The 27639-nt window shown below is 40.3% G+C and overlaps 1 protein-coding gene across 4 annotated transcripts; it reads left to right on the top strand.

Annotated features, from left to right (window-relative positions):
• Positions 1–2417: 2417 nt before the first annotated feature.
• LOC119647472 (probable phospholipid hydroperoxide glutathione peroxidase) lies at positions 2418–27639 on the top strand. Of its 4 annotated transcripts, XM_038048409.1 has the most exons (4): positions 2418–2611; positions 22805–23004; positions 26896–27219; positions 27287–27639. In XM_038048409.1, exons 2-4 carry the CDS (start codon positions 22819–22821, stop codon positions 27476–27478), a joined length of 702 nt encoding a protein of 233 aa, XP_037904337.1. In that variant the 5' UTR covers positions 2418–2611; positions 22805–22818; the 3' UTR covers positions 27479–27639. The 4 variants fall into 4 exon arrangements, with proteins under 4 accessions (XP_037904337.1, XP_037904340.1, XP_037904338.1 ...); XM_038048412.1 differs by lacking the exon at positions 22805–23004 and having other exon boundaries at positions 2421–2611; positions 27287–27478; XM_038048410.1 differs by lacking the exons at positions 2418–2611; positions 22805–23004 and adding an exon at positions 2645–2893 and having other exon boundaries at positions 27287–27478.

The raw sequence follows: 27639 nt of genomic DNA on the forward strand, positions 1-27639 counted from the left end.
TTGTCCCTCCGACATTTTGCCATCCTTGGAGCAAACTCCCACGGCAGCAGTCACAACAGAGGCCGGAGCTTGCGCATACGTCCTCTTCCTTCCCGCCTTCGTGTTCGCATTCCTGTGGGAGGGACCAGCTTCATTGAGATCTCTCTCGCTGATTTGATCACCTCCCGGCACACCGGTCCTAATCCCCGCGAGACGCGTGGATGTGGTGCGGAGCACAATAAAGCGTCGGCCACAGCAGATGTGTTGGTCTTACGCTTCTTGCGCGCATTACCGCTGACTGAAGAGTCTGGTGCGTCCAGTGTGGATCTTACCGGGGTTTCCAGTCCATCCCCACCTTCCGCCGGAGGTTCCGCTTCCTTGCATCCGATTTCTCTGGGCGTTACCGCGCCTAGTGGTACAGCCACGTCCATGTCCTCATTCCCAAGGTGCTTCATCTTCCTTCGCAGTGCTCTCTTCTGCCGTCGGCTTAGGGCCTTTCCAGGTTCACGGTGTTCGGACCGCTTGGATCCATTCCCACATACTGGCATTGAACCAGTAGCGTCCACGTCACCAGCTTCCCGTTCTTCCGCTCTTCCCAGTAAGGATGGCGGAGAAGGTTCTAACACGCAGAATTCAGCCTGTAGTCCCCCCTCCTTAGTGGCCGAAGTTCCCTTCTGCCGGGCCTTCCTCTTCCGCTTGCGGGTAGATTTGGGCTGTAGTACCGCGGACGGGCCGGCCGTAGTCGGATTTCCAGTTTCTCCCAATTTGAGAGTTTCCGTACTTTCCTTTCTGACTAACTTCGCCGTAGGCACTAAATGCAAACTTTCCACTGAGTCAGAAAGCATGCCTTCTACAGATTGCTCTATAGGCAAATATGAATGTGGTGAGGCCTCCAAAATCCGCGCCTCGGCCGCGACATGATTGCTCATGGTCACGGGTGGATTCGAAGTCTGTGACTTCTTACCACTTAGAGAGTTTATATCCATCGTTTCCATATTCATATTTTTGGACACCCTTAGTGTAGTAGTAATCTACTACAGGCTCCCCCACCACGACAAGGTGGTGTCCGAGGGGGAGGGGAGAACACTTAATACCAGATGCAAAGTTGAAAGATCTGGAAGTAGGGAACATACTAAAGTTGCTGACGGTTATAGACTTGCTGGAGATACTATGATCAATAGGTACACTATAACTAGTAAAAGGGGCACAATAGTTCCTTAAGGACGCGGTGCGACTTTCCCTTAACAGAATAATAATAACACCACAGCTCGTAAAGCATCTGGCTGCGTCCCAGACTGAAATTGCATATTTTGTGAGAATATTCACTTTCGTGTAATACTGACATTTATAGCCTTGAATTTACACCAAAACGGTAACTTTGACCTATTATAACTTTGTTAGTAAAAATGCGATTTCCACCAAACATGACAGGATTATGCTCCATGTTAAAACCTACATTGCTGAGCCTTTACAGTCAATTATTAAAAATGATAATAATACACTATTATTAACTTTATTTGAACAGATATCGGTGTGGAGGGTATTGCGGAGCCTAGGCACCATATAGAGAGTCATGATTTTTTTCAGATTTCTTGGTTGGATAGTTTTTGAGATCCGGATAGCTGAGTGGTTACAGCACAACACTGTCGTACGGAAGGTCGCGGTTCAAATCTCACTGGTGGCAGGGAGTTTTGTATCGTGATTTGACGTCGGATACCAATCGACTCAGTTGTGAATCAGGGTAATAATCTCGGGCGAGCGCAATGCTGACCATATTGCCTCCTAGTGTACCGTTACGGTCTTGAATGAAATGCTTTAACACACTTCAAGGCCCTGATTCAATTGAAATGTTGCGCGAGCTATTATTATTGTTATTATTTGCCCTTATCTGCCCATAAGGGAGATAAAGTGCTAAGGTGAATTTATAATTTAACAATAGAAGTTTGTAGAAAGAGCTGAAGTTTTTAAATGCGAAAAAATGTAAATGGAGGTCGTATAGGTAGGTATTCTACATTAAATCCCTCTAAATAGACGCTTCATACATAAATTTCTTACGTCGTATGCCCCAATTCCGCCCGGCGTTCTAATCTGCGAGGAACACTATTTTTTCATTGAAATTTCTATGCGGTACGTTATTTTGTGAAATTACACTTACATACATGAATATAGAAAGGCTCGTGATTTGCACTAATTTGACTAAGAGGAATTCCACTTGGAGATTGAATCTTATATAACACGGCCAAGGGAACGCTCATGAAAGGCCGAAAAGTTCAAGTTAGGGAATAATTCGGGAATTTCAACTTAAACAGGTTCAACTGTAATTGTAAATTTTCCGTAGTTTGCATTCAAATTCTCTAAATCGGTAAAATGCATTTCCGACCATAATAACATATCCGAGATGCAGATGGCAGTATCGTCCATTGTGGAAACTTCGCAGTATCCACGCACCAATGCATTAACAGCTGTCAAAGCAAGCTGCCGGCCAATTGGAAGTGCGTATCGGCTTTTATCGACTATCGAAATTCTGTTTGTAAACTGTATAAAAAGCATAATTTGCGCCCGACTGACTCATTTCCATAAAGTTGCGGTTGATTATTGCCGGCTAATAGCATATTAAGCAGCACATCCCGAGGTAAGTCCGGCCGCTGTCACAGTGACTTGTGTTTTTCTTTCCGGTGGACTTTGGCCCGTAGCCAGCTCGTGAGCAGATGGACCCGGAGGAGCGGTTCCTTGAAATCCTGTGTTTAGTTCTTGCGTGTTTCATCGTTCTGGCCGTGGTTATCAGTGCATAGTGCGATTTGTGTACTCAGTCTAAAATTAGCGTCCATGTGTTGTCAGAATGCCGGGTCTTGCGAAATACTTCGTAGCCATCGCGGCCGTGGGGATCGGCGGTTACTACTATTATTATGGAGATGTAATAACCCAATTTGTTTACTGAGTTTATTTTTAATTGATTGCTCATGGGAGCGTAACCTAGCACGAATCGAATGTTTGCAGTTGCAAGTGAATCTTGAAGCGCATTTGCAGGCATCGGTGACCTCACTGCTCCCGGCAGACCTGGTTCAGCGCAATTGTGTGATAATGAGCCCAAATTCCGCAATGATCACTTCACGCAATTCTAATTCTAAATTGCCCACTTAGCGGATTCACTTACGGAGAAAAAGTGCCTATTGTCCAGTTATTTTTGGCCTCAATTTAGTGAGTGCGCCCAGAAGACGATTAAATTTGGTTTTTTACAGATTATTACAATCGAGTCGAGCAAATTACAACAGAAATTTGCTGTTTCCGATTGTTACCTAAAAGAATTCTGTCTGAATAAAGAAAGCATTGAAAATCTGCAATGTGGTCGTGGCACATATGAAGAGGAAAATTTCCGCTAGTCAGTTTCTTATCAAATAATTTTCCGGTATTGTTTCCCCTGGCATTGCTTTTGATTTAAAATCGAATTTTAATTTTGCACTGATAAAGGCAACCTACTCCAATCGAGGCAGATTTAGCAGAATATTTTTCTAAGGGATGTTGTGATATTTTTGTCTAATAATCGTGATCTCAATATGGAGGCATCTGCGCTTCCAGTTTTAAGACAGCGCCTAACCCTATTCATCTAGCGGCTTTTTGAGACTACAAGTTAAGTCACCTTCAAATGGTCTTGATAAGCCAACCAAAAACGAAATACAATGCAACAAACCATTGGGTCAGTCTTTGAGGTGTACCATCTCCTGTCCGCAGTCGATTCACTCAGCTTTCCTCCACCAGTTAACATATTGCTTCTTACATTTCTTATTCTTCCTCTGAAGTTCACCCTGTTCTATCTCCAGAGTTCCTTCAGGTTCTAAACTGGGCTTCATCTTCTTCTTTTTCTTCAGTCTTTGTCCGGTTCACAAGCGGGGTCGGCTCGTCGTGATCGGTTTCGCCATTTGGGTCTATCGAATGCCTGATCTGGGTGCAGTCTCGAGGCTTTTAAATCCCCATCCAGCGTATCAAGCCACCGGTGTTTCGGCCTGCATTTTGGTCGTTTACCATAGACTTCGATGTTCAGACCAATCTTGGCAAGTGAATTCTCGTTAGCACGAATTACATGGCCATACCATCGAAGACGCCTCTCTCGCAACTTTTCCACGATCAGTGCAACCCCATAACGATCGCGGATATCCTCATTTCGGATGTGATCAAAACGTGTCACGCCACTAGTCCAACGTAACACCTTCGTCTCCATTGCCGCAAGACACCGTTCATTGTCTTTTATAGTTGACCAACACTCAGAACCGTAGAGAGCGATAGGACGGACAACATTGCGGTAAATTTTAGATTTGAAACGTTCGTTGATATGCCGATCACAAAAAACACCAGTTTTAGAACGCCACTTCAGCCAGATTGCGCTAATGCGTGAAGCAACCTCATAACGCAGTTCTCCACTGGCTGATAGCATTGACCCGAGATATTTAAATCCCTCAGTTCTGGGCAGGTCACTGCCGCTGACAGTGATTGTGCCTGTTCCATGGGGATCAGTTATCAAAAATTCAGTTTTATTCAGATTCAATGTGAGATCGTGTTGCATGAGGCGATCATTCCATTTTAGGACAAGTTGCTCGAGATGATTTTTGCCATTAGACGCTAGGAAAACATCATCTGCATAAAGCAGTGTTTAGGGCCCCGGACGTTGGATATCCCATGTGACGGTGTCCATAACAAGAACAAAGAGGAGTGGTGAGAGGGCGCTTCCTTGATGAACACCAACAGAGACACGAAGCGGCTTCGATACATCCGCCATACTTCGAACTTTACGGACTGTGATAGAGCAATTGAACCCAGCGCACGAGTTATTCTGGCACTAAGTGTTGTCGTAGAGCATACCACATGAGTTCGTGTGGCACACGGTCAAGCGCTTTCTCTAGATCCAGAAATGCAATGTAAAGAAGGCGATGCTTCGCACGGTGTTTCCCCATGAGTAACCGCGCAACGTGTATTGCGTCAGTAGTTCCGCAGTTCTTGGCAAATCCGGCTTGATTCACGGTTATGTCAACGATTTCGCGAATACGGTTGTCAAGAATGCGTTCAAAAATCATCATGATATGGGAAAGTAATCGGATCGGACGGTAATTTGAACATTCTGCTGGACTACCTTTCTTTTTCCATATTGGAACAGTGATACTTTCTTGCCAGTCAGATGGTGTTCTACCTTCCTGAATAACCCGATTAAAGAATTTACTGAGCCACAGTGCTGGGTCGCAGCTCTTCGCTTTCCAGAGCTCAGATGCGATGTCGTCAGGTCCTGTGGCTTTCCCCGATTTCATTCGTTTTATTGCCTCCTCGACTTCAGTTGCGCTGACAGTTAAATCCTTGAGGGTTTAACGTGAGCACCTGTCTTGCGACTTAATCCCACGGAGTTTTTAAGACACGGATTGATTTTGTGACCACAGAGCCCCGCTGAGACAAGCAACAACGGTACCAGTCTATACCAAGTGCATGGCGTACTAGGTTAAGAAGTGAATAGTTCGATCAGCTGATATAATGGTAAGCTTCATCAGCCGATCATCAAATCATTCGACTTCTTTAATGACATCACAGAAACCCTCTGAGATGGCGATGCCAACACCATATTGAGTGTGTGGTTTACCGAAATAGAGAAGTTTATAGCCATTTTTCCCGCGTTCGCGTTCCATATTGCAGCTTTTGGCACCGGACCATCGGGTTTCTTGCAGAGCGCATTTGCGCATCTGATATCTATCAATGCGCCTTTTCCGAAGGGCTCTTGCGAGTTCCTCGGTCTTTCCAGTTAGGGTACCAACATTTAGCGTGCAGACATGTATTTGTTTTGTTCAGACTAACTTGCTTACGTCCTGACGCCGTCCATGCGTCAAGAACCCTTGCCCATTTCTTGACAGGACCGGCCCGTCCTGCCGCGTCAACTGAGGTGGACGCCCTAGCATATCTCCGAGGCTTGTGACTCAATCCGATCATCATGTTTATAACGACATTGTATGCATTTTCTTGGTCGGATATGAAATAACTCCAACTATACTCTATTTATCTTTCCCTGATCTCAGCATTTGATTGTTGTTTTACTGAAGATAGTACAGAGTACGTTGCCTCAAACCCTCCTCCTTTATCTGGGCTTGGGACCAACATACTATGTTAATAGCATGGCGGAGTTAACTGGGCTTCATACTATTCATATATTTATCAATGAACTTCCTCCTCCATTTACCCACGCTTTCCCTGCACAAATGGCCTTAACGTTGTACCAACTTCTTCCCCATTAGATTATATTTCTCTGCAATCTCCAATTTTGATATTTTAATTCGCTGGTGTTCTGTGAATATATTCTTCGAGTAAATAGTAAAAAAAGTTGCGAAGGTAAACATTAGCAGATTCGTTGAAGCTCTTGCCACAGACAAAGCTGCGCTGAAAAACACTTGCGGGGTGGTGGTGTTCTTATAAATTAAGTTACGAACCTAGTAACGACCCAGAGGGCACCCAACCATGAAAAGTCTTCTATGTATTGGTGAACAGCGACCTACGGAAAGAGTATCATAAACTTCGTCGTTTGGCAAAGTGTTTTAACGGCCGGGAGGAGACATACACCACAAAGACAAGTTAGCTAAAAATAGATTCCGCAGCATAATAAACAAGAGCAAAGCTCCCTGCTGTCGGGAGCTGATGGCAGCATTCGACGAGGTGGATGGAGGTGCGTAGAGTCGTTAAAAGTCGATCACCAGAAAAATCGGGGCTCAGTATAAATCCTGATCACTTAATGCCGAACTGGTAGACCGTGTTGGGCAGGACACTATCTTCTACGAATCCCGTTCATGTTGATGACAACGGCGTGAAAGGCGGCGAGGATTACACACTTTTTACGGTGAAAAAGCTGGAAGAGGCAGTTTTCTCTATGAAAAATAAGAAGACACCAGGACTCGACGGTATTCCGGGCATTTTTCGTTGTCACTGGAGATTCTGGCTTACCATCTACATAGCGATCATCCTATCACATAGCTGGGAAAAAGCTTGTCTCCAAGATAATCTAGTTTTAGAGCAAGGAGATCCAGATTGGATGCTGTTCATCAAGCTGGGGCGCACAGCCTTTGCTTCCGACGAATAATGCTCCTCTTAAAAAATGCTTCCAAGTGAACTACCTTGGACTGACGTTGGAGTCGAAGATAAGCTTGTTAGAGCAAATCAAAGCAAATATAGGGGGTACTTTTATCTCTAGCAGGAGACGTCTATTCATGAGTTTAATACAGTCCGTTCTGGTCTATGGGGTGACGTTCTTGGCAACGAAGTGTATGGTAAGCAGTTTGCGCAAATACAGAAACGGTGTACCAGGACCGGCTGGGATGGTAATCTCGAGAAGGTGGGCTGGGTGGCCACATCGGCATTATTTATTTTTTGTTATCCAGCTATTAAGCTCGTACGGAGGCTTTTAATGTTACCTGCACTAGATTGGGAAGGTACGATTTCCTGACTGTATGTTCTGCAATGGGGTGGTGGACAAACCCATTCATACCTTTTTTTCTTGTGGAAGGTGGGTTCGAAATCATCTGCAACTATATGTAGAGGAGCACTTTCAGGACAGGATTTTCAGGGACATGTTGAAGAACGCTGACAAATAGAGCCGTATTGCGGTTCGGATTGTTGTTGTGGAGAAGATGCGCTCCACCCTTCATCGGCCGATCGACCGGAGGGTAGGGGGTTCTTTGAGTTGACAGTTCCCTTCCTCCTCATCCCCCTTGGAGGCAGGAATTTCATGTAAAAAATTGCTTGTTCTAATTTCCAAACTTTTCTAATTTTTGCTTCTATTTTTCGAGCGGATACTGTAATATGGTTTAAAGTTTTTACTTTTCTCTACTATCCGAGCGTCACACAATTGCCCTTCCACAACCGTATTTTGTTCTTACAGCTTTTTTTTGGGTGATGTAATGTTGCGCCCGCCCAGTGTCTTTGGGATATTGAAAGGTGAGTGTTTTGTAGCTTACGCGGTTTTCTTCTTAGGAGTTGCTTCAGAGAAACTGATGTTTTAGGTTGTTTTTAGACATGGTGTATCATGCTGGGCGGGTAGCCCGCAAGGTCCACCGCAATATTCTTTCGCTTCCCTCACTGAAAACTGTACTGTATGGATGTTCTATTGGGATACGTTGCATTCTGAACATGTCTGGAGTGACCTTCGCCATACCGTCAACCGACTGCATACGACAGAAAGTTTCTGCTTTAGTATGTCCAGAATTTCAGCTACTAGGAATGGCGTAGTTCTGGTAAACCCGCTGCACTTTATTCTTCACTCGCTTTTTGATATTGCTGGTGCTGATTTGAGTCAGCCTAGCAATGTTCTACCGTAATGAGTCCCGCCGACATTTTACCGCCGGTGGATTTTTCTCGTCACTCAAATCAACAACGCGAAAGCGAATCTTCTAACCATGCAATCTGACAATCGCAACTGCACCACAATACACAAGTAGTTAACTTTTGCAGCAGCGACATATCAGCACACAGTCGAGATGTAATCTCCTCATTGATTTGAGGTACAATTGTCGGAGTTGCTGGTCTATGAAAAGGATGAATTTGCGAAAATACTATACACACCCTTTGGAATTCGTCCCCAACTTCAATGGAGACTTCTGGCGGACAGTGAAGAAGCGTGCTTCGGCGAGTACTGAAAGTATTGCCTGCAGAACGGCATGGTGTTGTTCACGTCGCTGCCTCTGCCCCAGTGGACACTTGGTCACCAATTTCCGCGATTACCACAAGTCGGACACGCTCCCTAATGGTGGCCGGGACTGTGTCGTTGCGAGTAATAAAGCGGTATTGGTCTGCAACTCGCTGCCCAGTCACGTACGCGTATTGCGGGAAAGGCTCCACGATTAGCAGTTTCGACGTCGCACTGTGCATTACGGGAGTTTGACCAAGTCAGACGACTCTCGCCGGTTATCCGTACCGGATCTTAAGTTCCTCCTCCTCATTTTTGATTTTGCATTTTATACCTAACAGTCAGGTGTGGTGATAGCTTCGTTAGTGACACTGCAAAGTTCCTGCACTTTCCTCATCTACCGCCTGAGACGCTGCGGTGGTGTATGGTCATTCAGAATGAAGCTATCTATTTCTCCTTTCACAACCGGGCTTTCTCACGGCGGTTATTTTTATTTCTATTATTTTAATTTATCTTTAATTATTTTTTCGTTTTTGTTTGGAATATATTGAAAACATGGAATCAAGCTAAATCTCGCAAAAGCTCACATTAATGAGAGATGCCTTCCAATCTAATGGCCTAAGTATGCCATGGTAGAGGTGGGACCCTCGAGGGTCCGAAAAGCGTCGATTGAGGATGCAATCCGTCTTGAATCTCTCTCGATCGCGGCACTCGTGTCCAGAGTTTTACGGCTCCACACGCAACAGGGGTTAACCCTTAAGGGAGTCATCTCGTGTGAAGGTTTTTTTTTCGCTTTTTTGGAAATTTTTTGTGAAAAACTGGATAAAAATACAAATACGAATTTTTCACCATATATTAATATCTTGAGCATGCGTAATAATTTCAGCCCGATATCATAGTTCATTATCGAAGTACAGAGCAACTTACACCCATCTCTAATAAAAATGTTTTCCTTCTGCCACGCTAGAGGGCACTGTGATCATTTTAGAGGGAACAAAATAAACGGCATTTTAACGTGCGGATTTAATCACGGTTCGCAAACTAGGATTATTAAAAAACATTGAAAGGTAAATGTTTGGTTCTTTGTTTCTTTTGTAAATTGTGTTTTTTCACGGCTTCTTTAATGCATAAACAAGTCGGGAAACCGGAAGCTGGACGCTTCAGGTACGAAAGGTTTTGTGTATTTCTTAGTACGTAGCACGTAATATATGCATATGTCCACTTTCGGGTGATATTGACATTGATAGTCTTCAATTTTCAAAGAAGCAACAACTTCGACGTATTATAAATTTGTTAGTAATAGTGCGATTTCCATCAAACTTGGTATGATCATGCTCTACATTATAGCCTACATCACAGCAGAATTTCATGCCGCTAGGATGAATTTAAGGGGGGTTTCCAGCCAATTACAAAAAATTATAGTAAAATACTATTATTAACTTTATTTAAACAGACATCGGCATGGAAGGTATTTCGGAGCCAAGGCACCATATACTGGCAGCCTCCTGATTTTTTTCAGATTTTTCGGTTCGGTAGTTTCTGAGAATGGCCCCCTTAAAGAAATGATCACTTTCAACCCCCCGCACTCCCCACGTTTCCAAGAAATGTCAAAACTAAGAACGGCTTCGAAAAGTACTAATCGAGACCTTTAATTTGATACCCCACATGACTATATTTGATGAAAAAAAATTTTACACCCTCCTTTTGCATGTATGGGGACCCCCCCTTAAATTCAACGTAAAAGGATGTAACTCACTGTATGTGTGAGCGTTCACAGTTCCCACCTTTCCACCAAATTTGGTGGCAATCGCTATAACCGTCTCCGAGAAAAATGCGTGTGACGGACAGACAGACAGACAGTAAACCGATTTTAATAAGGTTTTGTGTTTACACAAAACCTTAAAAATGGGTCGGGAAAACGGAAGCTGGACACTTCAGGTATGAATGGTTTTGTGTATTTCTTTCATAATAACATTTGAGTGGACACTTGTCCCATTAGAACCTAGCGCGTAATATATACATATATTACGTAAGAATATCCACTTTCGCGTGATAGTGACATTCAAAGTCTTGAATTTGCACAGAAGCGGCAACTTTGACCTATTATAATTTTGTTAGTAAAAGGAAGAGTCCTCAAATTTAGTAGGATTATGCTCTATGTTTCCACCTTTCCATTAAATTGGGTGCCACTCACTATAATGGTTTCCGAGAAAAATGCGTGTGGCAGACAGACATTAAACCGACTTTGATAGGATTTTGTTTTACACAAAACTTTAAACAAGTCGGGAAACCGGAAGCTAGACGCTTCAGGTATGAAAGGTTTTGTGTATTTCTTTTATAAAGAGATTTGGGCGTGCATTTATCCCATTAGCATGTAGCACGTAAAATATGCATATATTATATGAAAAAAGCCAAGTGATATTGACATTCATAGTCTTGAATTTGCAGAGGAGCGCAGATTTAACCTAGTATAACTTTGTTAGTAATAGTGCGATTTTCACCAAATTTGGCAGGATCATGATCTATACTGTAGCCTACATTGCTACAAAATTTTGTGATTCTAGGGAGAACTTAAGGGGGGTTTTCCTGTCAATTACTAAAAATTATAGTAATGTACTATTATTAACTTTATTTGAACAGGTATCGATATGGAGGGTATTTCGGAGCCTAGGCACCATATAGTGGCAGCCCCCTGATTTTTTCCAGATTTTTCGATTGGGTAGTTCCTGAGAATGGGTTCGTTAAAAAAATGACCACTTTCAACCCCCCGCACTCCCCACCTTTTCTGCAAAAGTCAAAACTAATACCGGCTTCGAAAAGTACTAACCGAGACCTTTAATTTGATACCCCACATGACTATATTTGATGAAAAAAAAATGTACACCCCCCTTTTGCATGTATGGGGACCCCCCCCTTAAATTCGTGGTAAGAGGATGTAACTCACTATATGCGTGAGCGTTCACAGTTCCCAACTTTCTACCAAATTTGGTGTCAATCGCTATAACCGTCTCCGAGAAAAATGCGTGTGACGGACAGACAGACAGACAGTAAACCGATTTTAATAAGGTTTTGTTTTACAAACAAAACCTTAAAAAGACCCAATGAACCGAAATTATCCTAGTTTGGGAAATATAGAAATATGTTCTGAATAAGTCCTGAAAATTTGCAATTTCATTGGATAGATTTTGGGCTATGTTGGCAGCAAATTTTCAATATGCGGTTTCGAGAAAAATGCATTTGAAAATTAGAATGTGATTATTAATCACAAAATCTTAACTGACCATTAATCTATTATACCCAGTCAATAAACCTTCGGATGCTTAAAAAACTTATCTGAAACCGTGGCTTCAATATTCGAACGGGGTTCGGACCGGCAAATTTACACTTCATTACGGCAATCCACATAATCCTGACATATGACACTTTACCTGTTTAACACTGTAATTTTCAAACGACACCGAATATCGGAAAAACACTTTGCTCAAATATTCTACATTATATCTAGATACAATGGATGAAAAAAAATCGACTCAGATCCCACACACAGCAACACAAGGACCCCCTTAAATTGCCCAAACCGTTTTTGTTATTTAGGGTGTAAGGGATAATCTAGTTTTGACTGAACACTGAAAACTTACGTGGTGAAATCTGTCATATTTTGTTGTCCGTTTTCTGTTGTATGTGTCAGTGATTTTTAAATGGAATATTCGAATCGAGATCGCTCTAACGCTAAACTTCATATTCGTAGTAAAAAACGAGTATTTCATGGAAATCGACACTCACTCACCGGAGAAGAAAAGAGACTTCAAATCTACATCAGCGGAAAAACTTTTAGGAGGCATGAACACGAACGAGCCAATTGGGACAAGTTTTGTGTATTGTATATTAGATTTTGCTGGAGTTATTTTTGCTATTCCTGCAAATTTAATATGCGCAAAATATAAAAGTGATGTAACTTTTCCCTAGCACACTTTACGAGGCTTATTTTCCGATATTAGTGGTTCGTGCGAGTGTGAAAATGAAATGAACAATTCATATCCGATGATGGAAAATGCGTACGAAGTAAATCGACATTATATTTTTTTGATGTGATTATTGTGAAGCGGCCATGAAGGAGTTGCATTTCTGCAGTTTGATGAACATATGTTCTCGCACCGGAATTTCAAAATACATAGCTCTGATAGAATATTCACACACGGCATCTACTGTTTATGAAACGGTTCTGCCATTTGCTGCCACTCAGGAGAGACACTTGAATTAAGGAGCGGCCAAGCCACAAAATGAATTCATAGGCGCGCGAGGCTTCCCTTCTTTGTTTGGCAAATATTATGGTAAAGTTGCGGGTGCGTCAATAAAGAGAAGCTTTTGTGGATAAAGTAATTTATGGAAAAACAAATTAGTGATATGGTATGAGTACCAGGAATGTACCCTAAATCATACAGAAAGCGCTGGCAAAATGAGAGTCGATTTCATTCTCCACAAGCTTTCACGATTATTCGGAAATATCTGACATACGTTGGTGAAATATTAAAAAGCGAACCATATGGAAACAAGTACTTAGCAGCGTAGGACATGTCGAGAAGAGAATGGAAAGACGACTCAAAAATGCAAAGAGAAGTCATAAAAGCATTGGTCGAAAAGGGGCTGAAAAACTTGTCGATTACCTCAATAAAGATCTCACCTAATTTTACTTTCTTCAATAAATGTTCTACAAACGAAAATCCTATACATCAAAATTGTCCAGCAAGCGAAGGCAATTGGTGCAAAGCTGAAACTAAAGGAGAAGGGGATAATTTCTACGATAAGCCACCTCTGACTGAAGAAGTTATCAAATCAATCTACGAAGATTTATCACTTGATGATGTGTTGAACAGGTGTATGAGAGGAGAAACACCAAATAACAATGAATCATCTGGTCTAGACTTGCGCAACTGTCTGTATTGTGGCGCAAAGGTCGTTAAAATAATAACTTTTCTGGTCGTAATTATTTTCAAACAAGGATTTAATGGAATTCTGAAAGTGCTAGTAACAATGGGAGGTTAAATTGGCAACATATGTCAGGTTTATGTCGACCGCCGTAATGAAGCACGAATTTGCCGGTTCGAACAACGCTCCAGTGACTTTGCGAAAAGAAAGAATTAAATCCAAAAAGAAATCAGAGACTCTTAATTAATGGTGAGTTAAATTTTTATTGTTAACAAAACATTTGAATTTTTAAATGTATTTTTCTCAAAACTACGTGTTGAAAACCGTGCGTCACCTGAAAATCTATCCAACGAAATTCTTTGAAATGTTCACGGTTTTTTCAGAACATATTTCTACGGTTCACAAACTAGGATAATTGTATTTCGTCGTAAAAAAGTGAAAAAATACCAACACCAAAAAAGTTTAACAAGATATCAAAAATGTTCCTTTCCATATTTTTTGATAAATGCTGAAATGTGCTCCACGGATTAAAGCGCCTTTTATCAGGTTGTCCACAAAGTTTTCGCACAAATATTAATGTGACAATTAAAAAGCAATTAGCAGACAAACCAAAACAGCAGGTACAACATGTGATATCCCAATGGAAAGGTCAGAGTCCTAACTATAAAATGCATGGTAAATTATCCTTGAAGGATCAGTGTTGTGAAGGATATTCAAGGATAAACATGGAATTCGACAAAGTACATTTTCGTCATTGCATTTTGTACGAGTTTCAAATGGGGACGAAGGTGCCGAAGGCGATTGAAAATTTGTCGAAGGTATTCGGTGAAGGAAAGGTAAAGCGCAGGACAGTTTACGATTGGTTCGAAAAATTCTACAGCGGAGACCTGACACTTGAAGATGAACCTCGCTCAGGAAGACCCTATACGATTGACGACGATATCCTGCGCAACAAACTGGAAGCGAATCCTTTTCTTTCGACACGTGTGCTTGCAGAGGATCTCGGTGTATCAAAATCAGGAGTAGCAGTAGCCATTACGCGTCTTGGATATGTTTTGAAGAGCACAAAGTGGGTACCGCACGAACTGACTGAGCGAAATCTGGCCGATAGAGTGAGAATTTGCTCCGCTAACCTTTTACGGAACGAAAACGACCCTTTTTTGAATCGATTGGTAACTGGCGATGAGAAATGGATTGTGTACGAAAACGTAGCGAAGAAACGAGCCTACACTCATCGAGATCAACCGGGTCCATCGGTAGCAAAGCCGTCTATTCATCAGCAGAAGCGAATGCTCAGTATATGGTGGGACGTTCGTGGCCCCATACACTACGAGCTTTTGGGACCAAACGAGACCATTACCGCCGATAAGTACTGCGAGCAGCTCGACAGATTAAACACCCAGCTACGTTCGAAACGACCAGCATTGGTCAACAGGCGAAATATTGTCTTTCATCATGATAACGCCCGGCCGCATACATCTTTAACTACTCAGCGAAAATTGAGTGAGCTTGGCTGGGAAGTTTTGAGTCATCCTGCGTATAGTCCCGACCTTGCTCCTTCTGATTACCATTTGTTCAGGTCCCTCCAACATTTTCTGGATGGTAAAAAAATGACTTCTGAAGCTGACCTCCAAAGTGCACTTCGCACGTACTTTGAGGGGAAGGGGGAAGAGTTTTATAGAGGGGGGATTTTGAAGTTGCCCGATAGATGGAGGGAAGTCGTATCTAATGGAGGCAATTATATATTAGATTAAATAATTAAAGGTTTTTATAAACTTATCTGCTGAATTCTGTCTTTGATTTGTGCGAAAACTTTGTGGACAACCTGATATTTATTTATTTTTTTTTTTCAGATGAACCGAGCCAAAACCCTAAAACACTTCTTTTGAAGACATGTAGATAAGTTGCCGTGAACTTCAATAATGACCAGTGATAAATATGCGAAGAAAAATTCGCGTTTGTATCTTTATTCCGTTCTTCAAAAATGACCATCACTTATTCCCGGTGCAATAAGGAATTTTGTTACACTCAACCTTAACAATCCGCGACTTTGCATCTCAATACTTTCATCACAGCAATTTAAACTCTATTGTGCTCGAATTGAAAGGAATATGTATATCACTTGGGACACAAGTAGTTGCAAAAATTAATATAAATCGTCGCACATTAATTCCAAATTTCTTGCTTAATTTATATCAGTCTGGAAAGCAGTGACAAACGCAAATGTACCTTTAGTTGACATATATCGTACATAACAAATTTTGGAAGTACGATTATTAAATTTCTCCGCGGCTGAAGCAGCCTTTAATCAACTAAATCGGTTATGCGTTGAGTATCTTGCTTTTCTCTGTATGTGGTGAGTATTGTTGGAACACCAGAATTCCCTCGCGATTAATTGAGGGTGTGCTATTTCTTTTTCAACGAATGTAACAGTGGTCGGTATCAAGCAAAAGGTATTGATTGGTACTCTACAAGATAAACCTCAGATTTGGCATGGGTTGCAAAGTACTTCCACGAGAGATTAGAAAGTACGAACTTTAACTAAGATGGGGTTGATTCTCTGTTCAACGGGGTTAAAAATCTTGTTTTAGACTACAATAAATGCCCTAAGACAACATAGAGCGCCGATATCACATTAAAATGAATAGTCTGACGTATTTAATTCGTGCACAGCATGACACCAGTTACATATTTATAAATGGAATCTTCGTGTAATTAAATGAAATACACAAAACCCTGCATACCTGAAGCGCCGAATTTCCGGTTTCTGATTTGTTTTCTGGTTCGTGTTTTTTGCTAACAAGCAAGTCTTGTATCAATAAGATGAATTCAGTGATATAACGACTTTAAATATTTTCTTTACGGGCATTGAAAGCTGTGCAACGAGTTGCATTGAAGTGTTGTTGTTCACTTCAGTTGTCTGACAAAAGTAAACAAACTATTTGGGTTCGATAACTGCAACTGTCACGCATGTTGGGAGGAATCAGTTAAACGACCAGAGTGAACAGATTGATATTTATTGGCTAGAGCATAAAAAAGAAGTATATTTTAATGTTTTGTGCTTTAATTTGTTACAAAGTGCCACCTTAGGCATACAGCAACCGTTTGTCTTCCAGAATTGTTATTGTATAATTTTCATACCAATTCTATATGTACACCTTAACCTAGTTGAACATTATTTGCTCGAAATCCAGGTGCATAAAAGGTACATACCCACAAGAAATGATTTCTAGGAGGCATTGTGACCTTGTTAGGACGACGTGAGTCAATACCTCTCCAACCCGATGAATCGTTGTTTTACAGCCGTAATAGAATACATAAAATTAAAATAAATGTTTGAATTCGGTTGGTTTTTACTTAGAATCCGTTCATTCTTCTGCTTGTGCCAATACTTTTTTTGCAGTTGGTTGTGTTCATTTTCCTTGCTTTCCTTTTATGGTGTGTATTACGTAGGAATAAATGTTTTGGTGTTTTCACTGTATCGTCTGATACGTGTTTACATGTGGGTTCTTCAACGTCCTCTCTCCTAGAACCATTTTTCGCTGTATGTCAACAATGTTGATAGTCACACAATACACATGACACAAAATACAACAAGAGAGGGGAAATTTTTTTCTCTTTGCATGAACATATGAGCGTTCAAAAGTACTATTTAGTACCTCTGTCACATTTTTTATACTTCACTTCCGGCAACACAGGTATTCGGCCTTTATTGACGAAAAACTAAAGAAAGTGTTGATCTATTCCACAATCTGAATTTAACGTTACTCAACTCAAAGAGTTTTAAAGAGAGCGAAACAAGTGAAGCGAGTATATTGGCCGAATAATAATCGTTGGCCCAACAATCCATATTGGATCAGAGTCTTGAACTGTGTTAGACCACTTCGCTTGCCCGATATTATTATCCTGATTTGATTCAGGTACTCATTCACAGCTGAGTCGACTGGTATCCGACATCCAGTCACAATAACAAATTCCACCTCCGCCAGTGACATTTAAACCCGGACCTTCTGCTACGACAGACCAGCGCTCTAACCACTTGAGCCATTCGGACAGGACGAAGATTCTCTTCCGATTTGAATACCACACTCCCAATTTGAATACTACACTCTCAATTGCACATTGCTCTAAAGGATCTACCGTTTGGTCTCCCATTTTGAACTTGTTTGAAGCACGAGCTGTCACATATCGACACCATCTGTTGAAAAAAACACTATCACTTTTAGACAATTGAATCTTTTCTGTTCATGCCACCAGTTCCGCAACTTTGTCTTTCATATCATCCAGTTTATGTGACAAGAATGCCATATGGTCAATAAACTCGAGATCTTCAAGCACTTCCGTCAATCCTCATTATGGACCTCTCTTGTTGTCTTTGAATATTTTCTCCACAACTACTTCTGGACGAGAATAACAGGGGTGACAGCAAGCAGCCTTGTTTCGCTCCACGCGTGGAAACAATCGGGTTAGTTAGCATGCCATTGTGCACCACCGCAAGTACGTCCTCCACACTTTGTTTGATGAGTATATCATAATTTCCCCCCAGGGATACCTTAGCTGCTGGACAATGAATAACGCACTACGAAGTGGAGAAACTGGTGGAAATTGTGAAATCCTCCATCATTGTTCTTACGGACTTCACGAAGTCTTTCCACATCAGATTCTGAAGCATTTAGCCATTTAGATCCCACAACACAGTTACAAAGTGGCCATAAGCGTCTCCGAAACCAAATTCAGTTTCCTGTTCAAAGCCTTCTTTCCCTCCATATCAGAAGTCTTTTTTTGGAAGTGTCTAAATTAGATATGCGTAGCGACTCTTCTCTTTTAAATTGATTTGCACATTATAGCAAACATCCATTTAGTTGCAATTCGCAGAGTAAAATTCGAAGTGTGGCAGATATATCAAAACAGTTAAACGTTTCTACCGGTGTTCATAAAGTAAACGCTCTGATGACACTCCTCTTTGTGGTTGTTATGAACAGCCGCGCTTTCTGGAACAGCTTGTCCAAAAGTGAATAAATCGTTCCGTTCAACACGATCTGCAACTAGATCTCAACTAAAGAGAATTTTTGGCAATGGCCATTGTCTTGTCACATTCTATGGTTTTGGACGTTGGTCCGACTACGATAGAATGAACACCACCTCGCGGCGGAGAAGTTGAATGTGTTGCGTTGGATCTATGGTGTAACACGCTTTGGTTACGTTCAAATCGTGAATATTCGCGATCGATATGAGACTGCATTCACCATTTGACAGGTGCAAGAAAGACGTCTTTGATAGTTTGATCGTGTAATCCGCAATGATGAGATGTCGCTAGCTAAGATTGACCTGAGTATCAGAATGGATGGGAAGCGACCCAAAGTCTGTACAACCGAAAGATAGGTGGCTTTTCGATTTTGAAAGTAGTTTATAAATTAGAATATAAACCTTTCTACATTCTTCATTTCTATTGTACTAAAATTCAAGACTAATCTGACACACAATATAACCATATTTTAGGAACCACTTCGGAAGAGCGATAAGGTCCAATATCGACATACAGATAGAAAGTTACATTCAATTGCGATGTACTGACCAAAATCTTGATGGGAACATAATCAAATATGGATAAGATTAATGTGTCCGTTGTTATCTTATCACTAAAACTGAAAATCCATCAATGGGTATATGCATTAAAAACACTAATAGTCCCAGTTATTATCAGCGAGATCCATTGCTTACTAAGTTAATCAAATTAATATAATATATTTGGTAAGAACTTAGCTGCTGACTCTGCTAGAAATCACATTACTATAATAGAAAGAATGCTTGTTGTTAGTTCTTGCCAGATAAATTTCTTTATTACATCGCTTGTTTTCTTCATTTTCAAAAAATTATGCCTCACCAGCATCCAACCCTACTGGTCGGTAAATTCATATCTCTTCAAATCACTATTAGTAAATATCAGTAAAGGTTGAGGTGTACGGAGCGATTGGCACCCTTTTTGAAAGTCGTTTATATAAGACACATAATCAGACTATTAATGCATTATTTGCACAGTTATGATGTGTGAAACTAACTTAAGTAAATTAACTTGGATTGGGGAGGGTTAATCCGGAGTTGTGGGATATCTTAGAGAACACGGAATCTATCGCAAAGTGGATCATATAGATTAGCTCTGCGTGTTTACTATTTACTAAAGGTTCATAACACTCAAAGAAGTAAAGGCACAATGTTTGTTTAATAGCTTAAAATTATGAGGAATGCGTCGCTATCAACTGAAGATAAACCTTATCTTCGGCTCATATTGCACTGATTAGATAAACATCATAGCCATCGAAGGATTTCGAATATTATATGGAACTTTTAGTTTGCAGTATCATGATCAATCGAAATTAAACTAGTCTGTTGCATATGATCTTTCCTTTTCAAAGCTCATTTGCTCGTGGTTTCATTTTTCCAACTTCCCGTTATTTCTGGGATGAATAACTAGAAATTAAACTGAGTGACGCGAGTTATGCAGTTATTTACCAATTGCATGGCAAGGCAAATTGGGTATCAACTCTTTTAGAAAACCTAGCAACTTATCTACATCTTTTTCTGTCACCTTTATCCCGTTCAAAGCGGGGTCGGCTCGTCGTGATCAGTTTCGCCATTTGATTCTATCAAAAGCCTGATCTAGATGCAGTTACAAATTCTTTCAAATTCCCATCCATTGTATCAGGGCACTGTTATTTTGGCACGCCTTTTTGTCGCCTACCATCCACTTCGGTATTCAGACCAATCTTCACAAGTGAATTCTCGTTAGCATGAATTAGGTGACCATACCATCGAAGACGCCTCCCTCGGAATTTTTCCACGATCGGTGCAACCCCATATCGATCGTGGATATCCTTATTTCGGATGCGATCAAAACGTGTCACGCCACTAGTCCAAGGCAACATATTCGTCTACATTTCTACAAGACACCATTCATTGTCTTTTATAGTCGGCCGACATTGCCATTAACTTTAGATTTGAGACGTTCGTTAATACGTTGATTACAAAGAACATCAGTTGTGGAACGCCATTTCAGGCAGATTGCGCTAATGCGTGAAGCAACCTCATAACGCAGTTCTCCATTGGCTGATAGCATAAACCCGAGATATTTAGATATCTCAGTTTTGGGCAGGTCGCTGCCGCTGGCAGTGATTGTTCCTGTTCCATGTCCAGTCATCAAAAATTCAGTTTTATTCAGATTCAATCTGAGATCGTGTTGCATGAGGCAAACATTCCATTTTTGGACAAGTTGCTCGAGATAATTTTTGCCATTGGACGCTAGGAAGGTCCCGTGTGACAATATCCATAACAAGAACAAAGAGGAGTGGTGAGAGGATGCAGTGATACGAAGCAGCTCTGATACGCCTGCCACACTTCGAACTTAACTTTTCGGATCCTGGTGGAGCGATTGAACCCAGCGCACGAGTTCTTCTGGCACTAAGTTTTGTCGTAGACCAGATGAGTACGTGAGGCACAGGGTCCAACACTTTCTCTAGATCCAGAAATGCAATGTAAAGTGGGCGATGATTCTCACGGTGTTTCTCTATGTGAACCACGCAGCGTGTATTGCGTCTGCAGTTCTCGACAAAGCCGGCTTTTTTCACGGTTATTTGAACGATTTCGTGAAAACGGCTGTTAGTAATACGTTCAAAAATCTTCATGGTATAGGAAAGTAACCGGATCGGATTGTAATTTGAATATTCTGTTAAACTACCTTTCTTTTTAAGGTTTTGTTTGTAAAACAAGACATGCAGACATGCAGCGAGTGTTTTCTTTCTAGGTAGGATTTAGGGGGGTTGCCCATACGTGTCACCGAATGTAGGCATGTGGGGTATCAAATGAAAGGTCTCGATTGGTACTTTCCGAAACCGGTCTTAGTTTTGAGATTTGTTAGAAAAGCGGGGAGTGGGAGGTGTGGAAAGTGATGATTTCTTTAACGGACCCAATCTCAAAAACTACCCAACCGAAAGCTGCCTGTATATGGTGCCCAGACATCAAAATACTCTCCATATCGATATCTGTTCAAATTAAGTTAATAATAGTATATCGCAATATTTTTGGGAAAATTGAGTAAAACCCCCCTTAGGTTGATCCCAGAGTTATAACTTGGTAGCATAAAATATAATATGAAGCATATTATCTCCAAATTTGATCAAAATCATACTATTAGTAATAAAGTTACAGTAGCTCAAAGTTGTCTTTACCGTGAAAATTTACAACCCGAAGTACTAATTCTGACATGCTAAATGCATATACATAACGGGCTACGTACAAATGGGATAATTCTACACTCAAATATACTTATAGAAGAAGCAAACAAAACCTTTCATACCTGAAGCGCCCAGGTTCCGGGTACCCGACTTGTTTCCATATTGGAGCTATGGTACTTTCTTGCCAGTTAGATGGTGTTCTACCCTCGTGAATAACCCGATTAAAGAATTTACTGAGCTGCAGTGTTAGGTCGCAGCTCTTCGCTTCCCAAAGCTCAGGTGCGATGTCGTCAGGTCTAAATATCCATATAAATTTTTTATTCTGATCTTATATAAGATAGTATAGAATAATATTTTGATAAGTTCAGTTGGGTTCGATCTGTTTTTCTTCCTTTCTTTTGTCTTAATCCATTTTACTATCAAATTTTCGGTTCACTTTTGAGACTGAAAATTTTCTGGTTCCTGATTCCCTTTAATGAATACACACTGCAAGCTCATCTGGAATCCCAACACAACGGCAAAGAAGAAATATAATGTTCAACAGAGTCTCCATCCAATAACATGACTATTTTTTCAGTATTTTGTATGACGTAACCTTTACCGGTGTAAGGCAAATACACGAAAAAGTTGCGAATGTACACGTAAAGCTCAGTGAGTGGACAACATTGGCACAATATCTTCAGACGTGGCTGCATTTATGTGACTACATCAAACACCGTTGTTTCTTTATTCAATTTTGCTGATTACACGAACGCATTATAAAGTTTTTAATCTCACTTTTCATCCAATTTTGTCTATTTGAATTTAACAATCATCGATCTATGCACTCTGAATGTCACAAATCAATATTCTGTAATTACCCCAGACTATGTGTCATTACTGACTCATTCATAAATAATAAAGTACAAAGTTGAAAGGAGGCAGATGGTATTGGCTAGAATCAAATTGTATTGCTTCACTGTTGATTATTCGTTGCAATTCAATCCTATTAACTCATATTCAAGCTCACTAATATACATACGTATCTCAGTCCTTGCAGCTGAAATGCTGGCACGCAATCTGCGCCGGTTGACCTGCTTAAGGACAACATCGACGTCCTCGTCTATGTTGAATCCGAACAAAGCAAAAATTGTTCCAGAACAACTGAGTTTATTAGTCGCCGCATACAGAAACCTTTCAGTATCAATTATTTGCAACTCGCCCCCCAAGACGCAAAGTACAACAAACGCAGTGAGTATGTGAGCGTATTTAAACCATTTTGAGGATAATTTTAGCGGCTTTCCAATATATTTGAGTGAATGATAATTAACATGCAAAATTCAGCGTTTGTGTCAACTCGTGACTAATGTAAATGATTAGAGTAAAATCAAGGAACCGTTGCATGTGTTAATTAAAAAGCAAGTGGTTTGGTTTAAAGTTCCAAAGAAGAATTTCAAGTGGGATTATACGATATTAACAGCCGCTAATGGAGCGCAAATTCATAACTGCATAAAAATGTTGTCCTCCTATAAAACGTTTTGAGCATATCTGCTTGTGATTGTCCCTAAATTCAATGTTGTAGCGATAATCATTGGATAACTTAGATATTCGTTTTGATCAACTAGCGACAACAAGGATAGCAATGTTTCCCAAATGTTAATCAAAATCTCTGAATAAATATAGTTAATGCAGTTGGTCTATAAACCAACTATATCTCCCACTCAGTCAGTATTGGCTTGAAAACGTTATTACGCATTTCTCGGAAAAATGGCATCGGTTGAAAAACAATTTTGAATTGAATTGAAACGTAAAACCGACCACATTCTTGAAATGGTAAATTTTCATGTCCGGAAGGAAATATATCTTTCGGTATTGTACGGATTTTAATGGTGTTATATAAAGCTTCTGAAGTTTGGAAAAGAAATACTTTCCATCATGAACTTGTCAATAGATCAAATTAGCTGGATCTGTTTAAGACGCCAGTCACACTGAAGTATAAAAAAAATTTGGATCAATTCGAGGCCTAAATTCTCAATAGACATCTTAAACTGACTGTTTCGATCGGTATTGAAACCGATAAGTAGAGTTCTCCAGGTTTATCGTGTCATGTTACCACGTGCGGGTGTCTATTGAAACCTTACGAGTTGTGTTTTACCATTTTGTTCACCTGTGTTTCCTGAAGAATAAGCAAAGTGGCGTTGTGACATGACGTGTAAGTATTAGTTCGTTTTTAAGATTTCATGTAAAAGAAAACCTTATTAAAATCTGTTTACTGTCTGTCTGTCTGTCACACGCATTTTTCTCGGAGATGGTTATAGCACCAAATTGGTGAAAAGATGGAAACTGTGAACGCTCGCTCATACAGTGAAATACATCCTTTTACGTCGAATTTAAGGGGGGGGGGGGTTCTCCTGCATATAAAAGAAGGGTGTAATTTTTTTCACACCTAAATGATTTCATAAAAGAAATACGGAAAACTTTTCATACTTGAAGCATCCGGTTTCCCGACTTGTTTCCATCTCATACTGCAGATAACCCAATAGATTTCTGTCTAGCGAACTTCATATTGAAATTTGCTCCGCGTATAAGATGCTTGATTATGAAACAAGTCGGGAAACCCGAAACTTTAGGTATGAAAGGTTTTGTGTATTTCTTTTATAAAGAAATTTGAGTGTGAATTTGTCCCACGTAATACATGCATATAATATGAGAAAATATCCACTTTAAAGTGATATTGACATTCATAGTCTTGAATTTGCAGAGAAGCGCACTCCCCAGCTTTCCAACAAATCTCAAAACTAACACTTATCGGCTCATGAATCGTGCCTTATTGACTTCCATGTTCAGGCAAATCTCAACGCAACCACTAGAGATGGGATGGGGCAACTGGACTAGAGATGGGATTTAAGACGCTCGTTGGTACGGCAATGGACGCCAGTTGTGGAGGCTTACTTCATTCAAGTGAGGCTAAAACAGGATTAAAATTTGTGATTTGAAGCTTGATAATCCATTTTAATTTGGCTCTAAAGGAGGAGGATGGCCCATTAATCCAGCTGAAATTAAAAATTGGTACATATTTTCAACAGTTGATTTTTACGGTACCCAGAAATATAAATGTTTTTTTATTGGTGATTTTTCCATATACTGACTGCGTAATTTTTTTTTTTTTTAATTTTTTTAATGCGAGTTCATATCCCCCGTATCATTATCTGACAAAGGCTTGGTTTCACCAATTTTCCGCCCATTGCATCTAGAACTTCTTTGTAATAATCCACTAAGTCACGGAATTTCCTTTTTAAGGTTTTGTTTTACACAAAAAACAAAACCTTATCAAATCGATTCAATGTCTGTTACAGCCGAAATTTGGTGAGAAGGTATGGTCTGTAAATCCCCTTACATATAACAAGTGGCGTCATTTTGTGTTGACTTTGAAGGGGGGCATTCCCATCCATGCTAAAGGGTGGTGTAATTTTTTTTTCGCAGGATTGGGTGACGTGGGTATCAAATGAAAGGCTTCAATTAAAACTTTTAGTAAATGATATTATTTCCGATATTGGTTGAAACAGGGAAGTGAGGGCTCAAAAAGTGGACCTATCCAACCGAAATCTAGGCCTCCAAATACATCTGCACGCAAGCGCGAATCGCGGTGGCCATGGAAAGGAAACCCAATTTTTTACAGCGTAAATTATTTTCGGTGTAATGTCCGAATTCAGTTCAGGTCTGCCATTAGTCTACAAATAAAAACAATACGCCTTCAGTGCAAAGTGAATATATAAATAATTAAACTACCAATGAATAAATTATAATTTAAATTTAGAAAAGAAAGAAGAATAATAACATTTATTAATAATATAGCAATTTTAATCACTCCACACCATTTCGATATCTCCACAAATAAAGTTACTATATCTTGGAAATTTACAGAACAATTCCCCTTAAGTTCATCATAGAAGTACAAATCATCATGACATCAGTGTAGGCGATAATATAGGAGATCATTTTGGAAAGTTTGAAAGCAATCCAACATTAACATTACTAACAAAGTTATTACACTCATATAAAGTGAAATATGAACGGCGAGGTCCGTAGAGACATTTTAGTTTTCCTTTTTTATTTCTTTAGGGTTTTGTGTAAAGCAAATATTTTGCACTTTTAGCTATGTACGAATGAAAAATCGTACATAGAGAGTTTCGCTCATGAGGTGAACACAAAGCCTTTACCCGGAGCGCCCAGCTTTATTTCATTCTTTCACAAAACTGTCGGGTGACTCATGCAAATTGGACTCCTCGCCTCATCCTCGCAATGAATGGTATATCGCTATATTTGAGAATTACATCCACTAACTAACTGAATTATCTCGTCGGCCCCTCATTTCCTCGTCGATGTACAGTTGCTTTCGTTCACGTCGTGGACTTTCTTAAGCGGTTCACGCGTGGCACGTTGCGAGGTATTTAACGACGAGTGCTCTACTGTTCTAAGCAAATGAAATCCAAACCTCTCACAATAAATCTAATTTCAAACGACCCATGACCCCGACTCTGATTAATGTCAATACTAGTGGTGAAAACGGAGCGCTTTAAGTATCTCAGATCTGTACTGTGAAAGATGGATTGTGTCCTTAAACTATATCGCGAATCAGCACGACTTAGATGGAGTTGAATTCCGTTGCGATTGATTGAATTTGATATAAGGGCATCTTCTGCCGGTGTAGCACTCTCCTCTTCACAGAGACGTAAGGGCAGAAGCGTCTTCGATAGTACCAACATGTCAACCTCACTAACCCCCCGTACCCCGTTACCCTAAAATGAATTCAACATTCAAGTTAACAAGACATAAAACAAGTCCCAATTCCAAGCATTGTCCATACTGTCCCTCATATTGCCACGGACTTTAAAGTTTCTATGTTCGACGATTTCCCAATGTATTCCGAAAATATGATGAAATACTATTATTACCTATATTCACCCTGCTCACAAAATAATTCTAAAATTTTAAGAAGTTAGAAGTTATAAATTCCCAAGTCAAAGCCTGCTACGGGAACGACAAAAAATTTACTTTAAATCCTTTACACAAGACTAACAATCTACCACTTCTGTGCCCATCCCGTATAAATTTCGCTCACAATTTATTTATTTTTTCCAGGTAGCCAAGATGTCGGACGAAGACTATAAATCAGCAGGTTCAGTTTACGACTTCACCGTAAAAGACAACGCTGGGAATGATGTAAAACTTGACAAGTACAAGGGACATCCCCTTCTCATTGTCAACATTGCGTCCAAGTGTGGACTCACCAAGAACAACTATCAGAAAATCACACAATTAAAAGAGAAGTACTACGAACAGGGTTTGAGAATTCTATCGTTTCCATGTAATCAGTTTGGTGGGCAGATGCCGGAAGCCAATGGGGAGGAAATGGTTTGCCATCTAAGAGATGCTAAGGCGGATGTTGGAGACGTTTTTGCAAAGGTTCAGACCGTACCTAACATAAGCAAATGTATATATTAAAACTATCTTCTCTTTACTTCCTCCTCAGATAAACGTTAACGGAAAAGATGCTGATCCTCTCTACAAGTATCTGAAACACAAACAAGGAGGCACTTTGGGTGATGCGATCAAGTGGAATTTCACTAAATTCTTGGTAGATAAAAATGGACAGCCAGTGAAGCGCTACTCTCCCACAACTGATCCCATGGATATTGCCCAAGATATTGAGAAATATTTATAAATTGTTAAACACTTTTATCAAATGCATTATTCTATCTTACTATCATTCATCACTATGTTATTTGCTTGGGAACGCATGTTGTTTTCAATTATCTATCTGGTATATGTGATTTTTCAACGTATATATGTATCTGAATAAAAATAAAAGTCGCTTCTAAGTTA

Source organism: Hermetia illucens, chromosome 2 (genome assembly GCF_905115235.1).
Source record: "Hermetia illucens chromosome 2, iHerIll2.2.curated.20191125, whole genome shotgun sequence".
Taxonomy (NCBI): domain Eukaryota; kingdom Metazoa; phylum Arthropoda; class Insecta; order Diptera; family Stratiomyidae; genus Hermetia; species Hermetia illucens.

Bases quoted from the DNA above. Each gene is read 5' to 3' on its own strand.
- LOC119647472 (XM_038048409.1), top strand. From the start codon at position 22,819: ATGCTGGCACGCAATCTGCGCCGGTTGACCTGCTTAAGGACAACATCG. The intron at 23,005-26,895 runs GTGAGTATGTGA...TATTTTTTCCAG, and splicing joins CGCAAAGTACAACAAACGCA to GTAGCCAAGATGTCGGACGA. The intron at 27,220-27,286 runs GTTCAGACCGTA...CTTCCTCCTCAG, and splicing joins TTGGAGACGTTTTTGCAAAG to ATAAACGTTAACGGAAAAGA.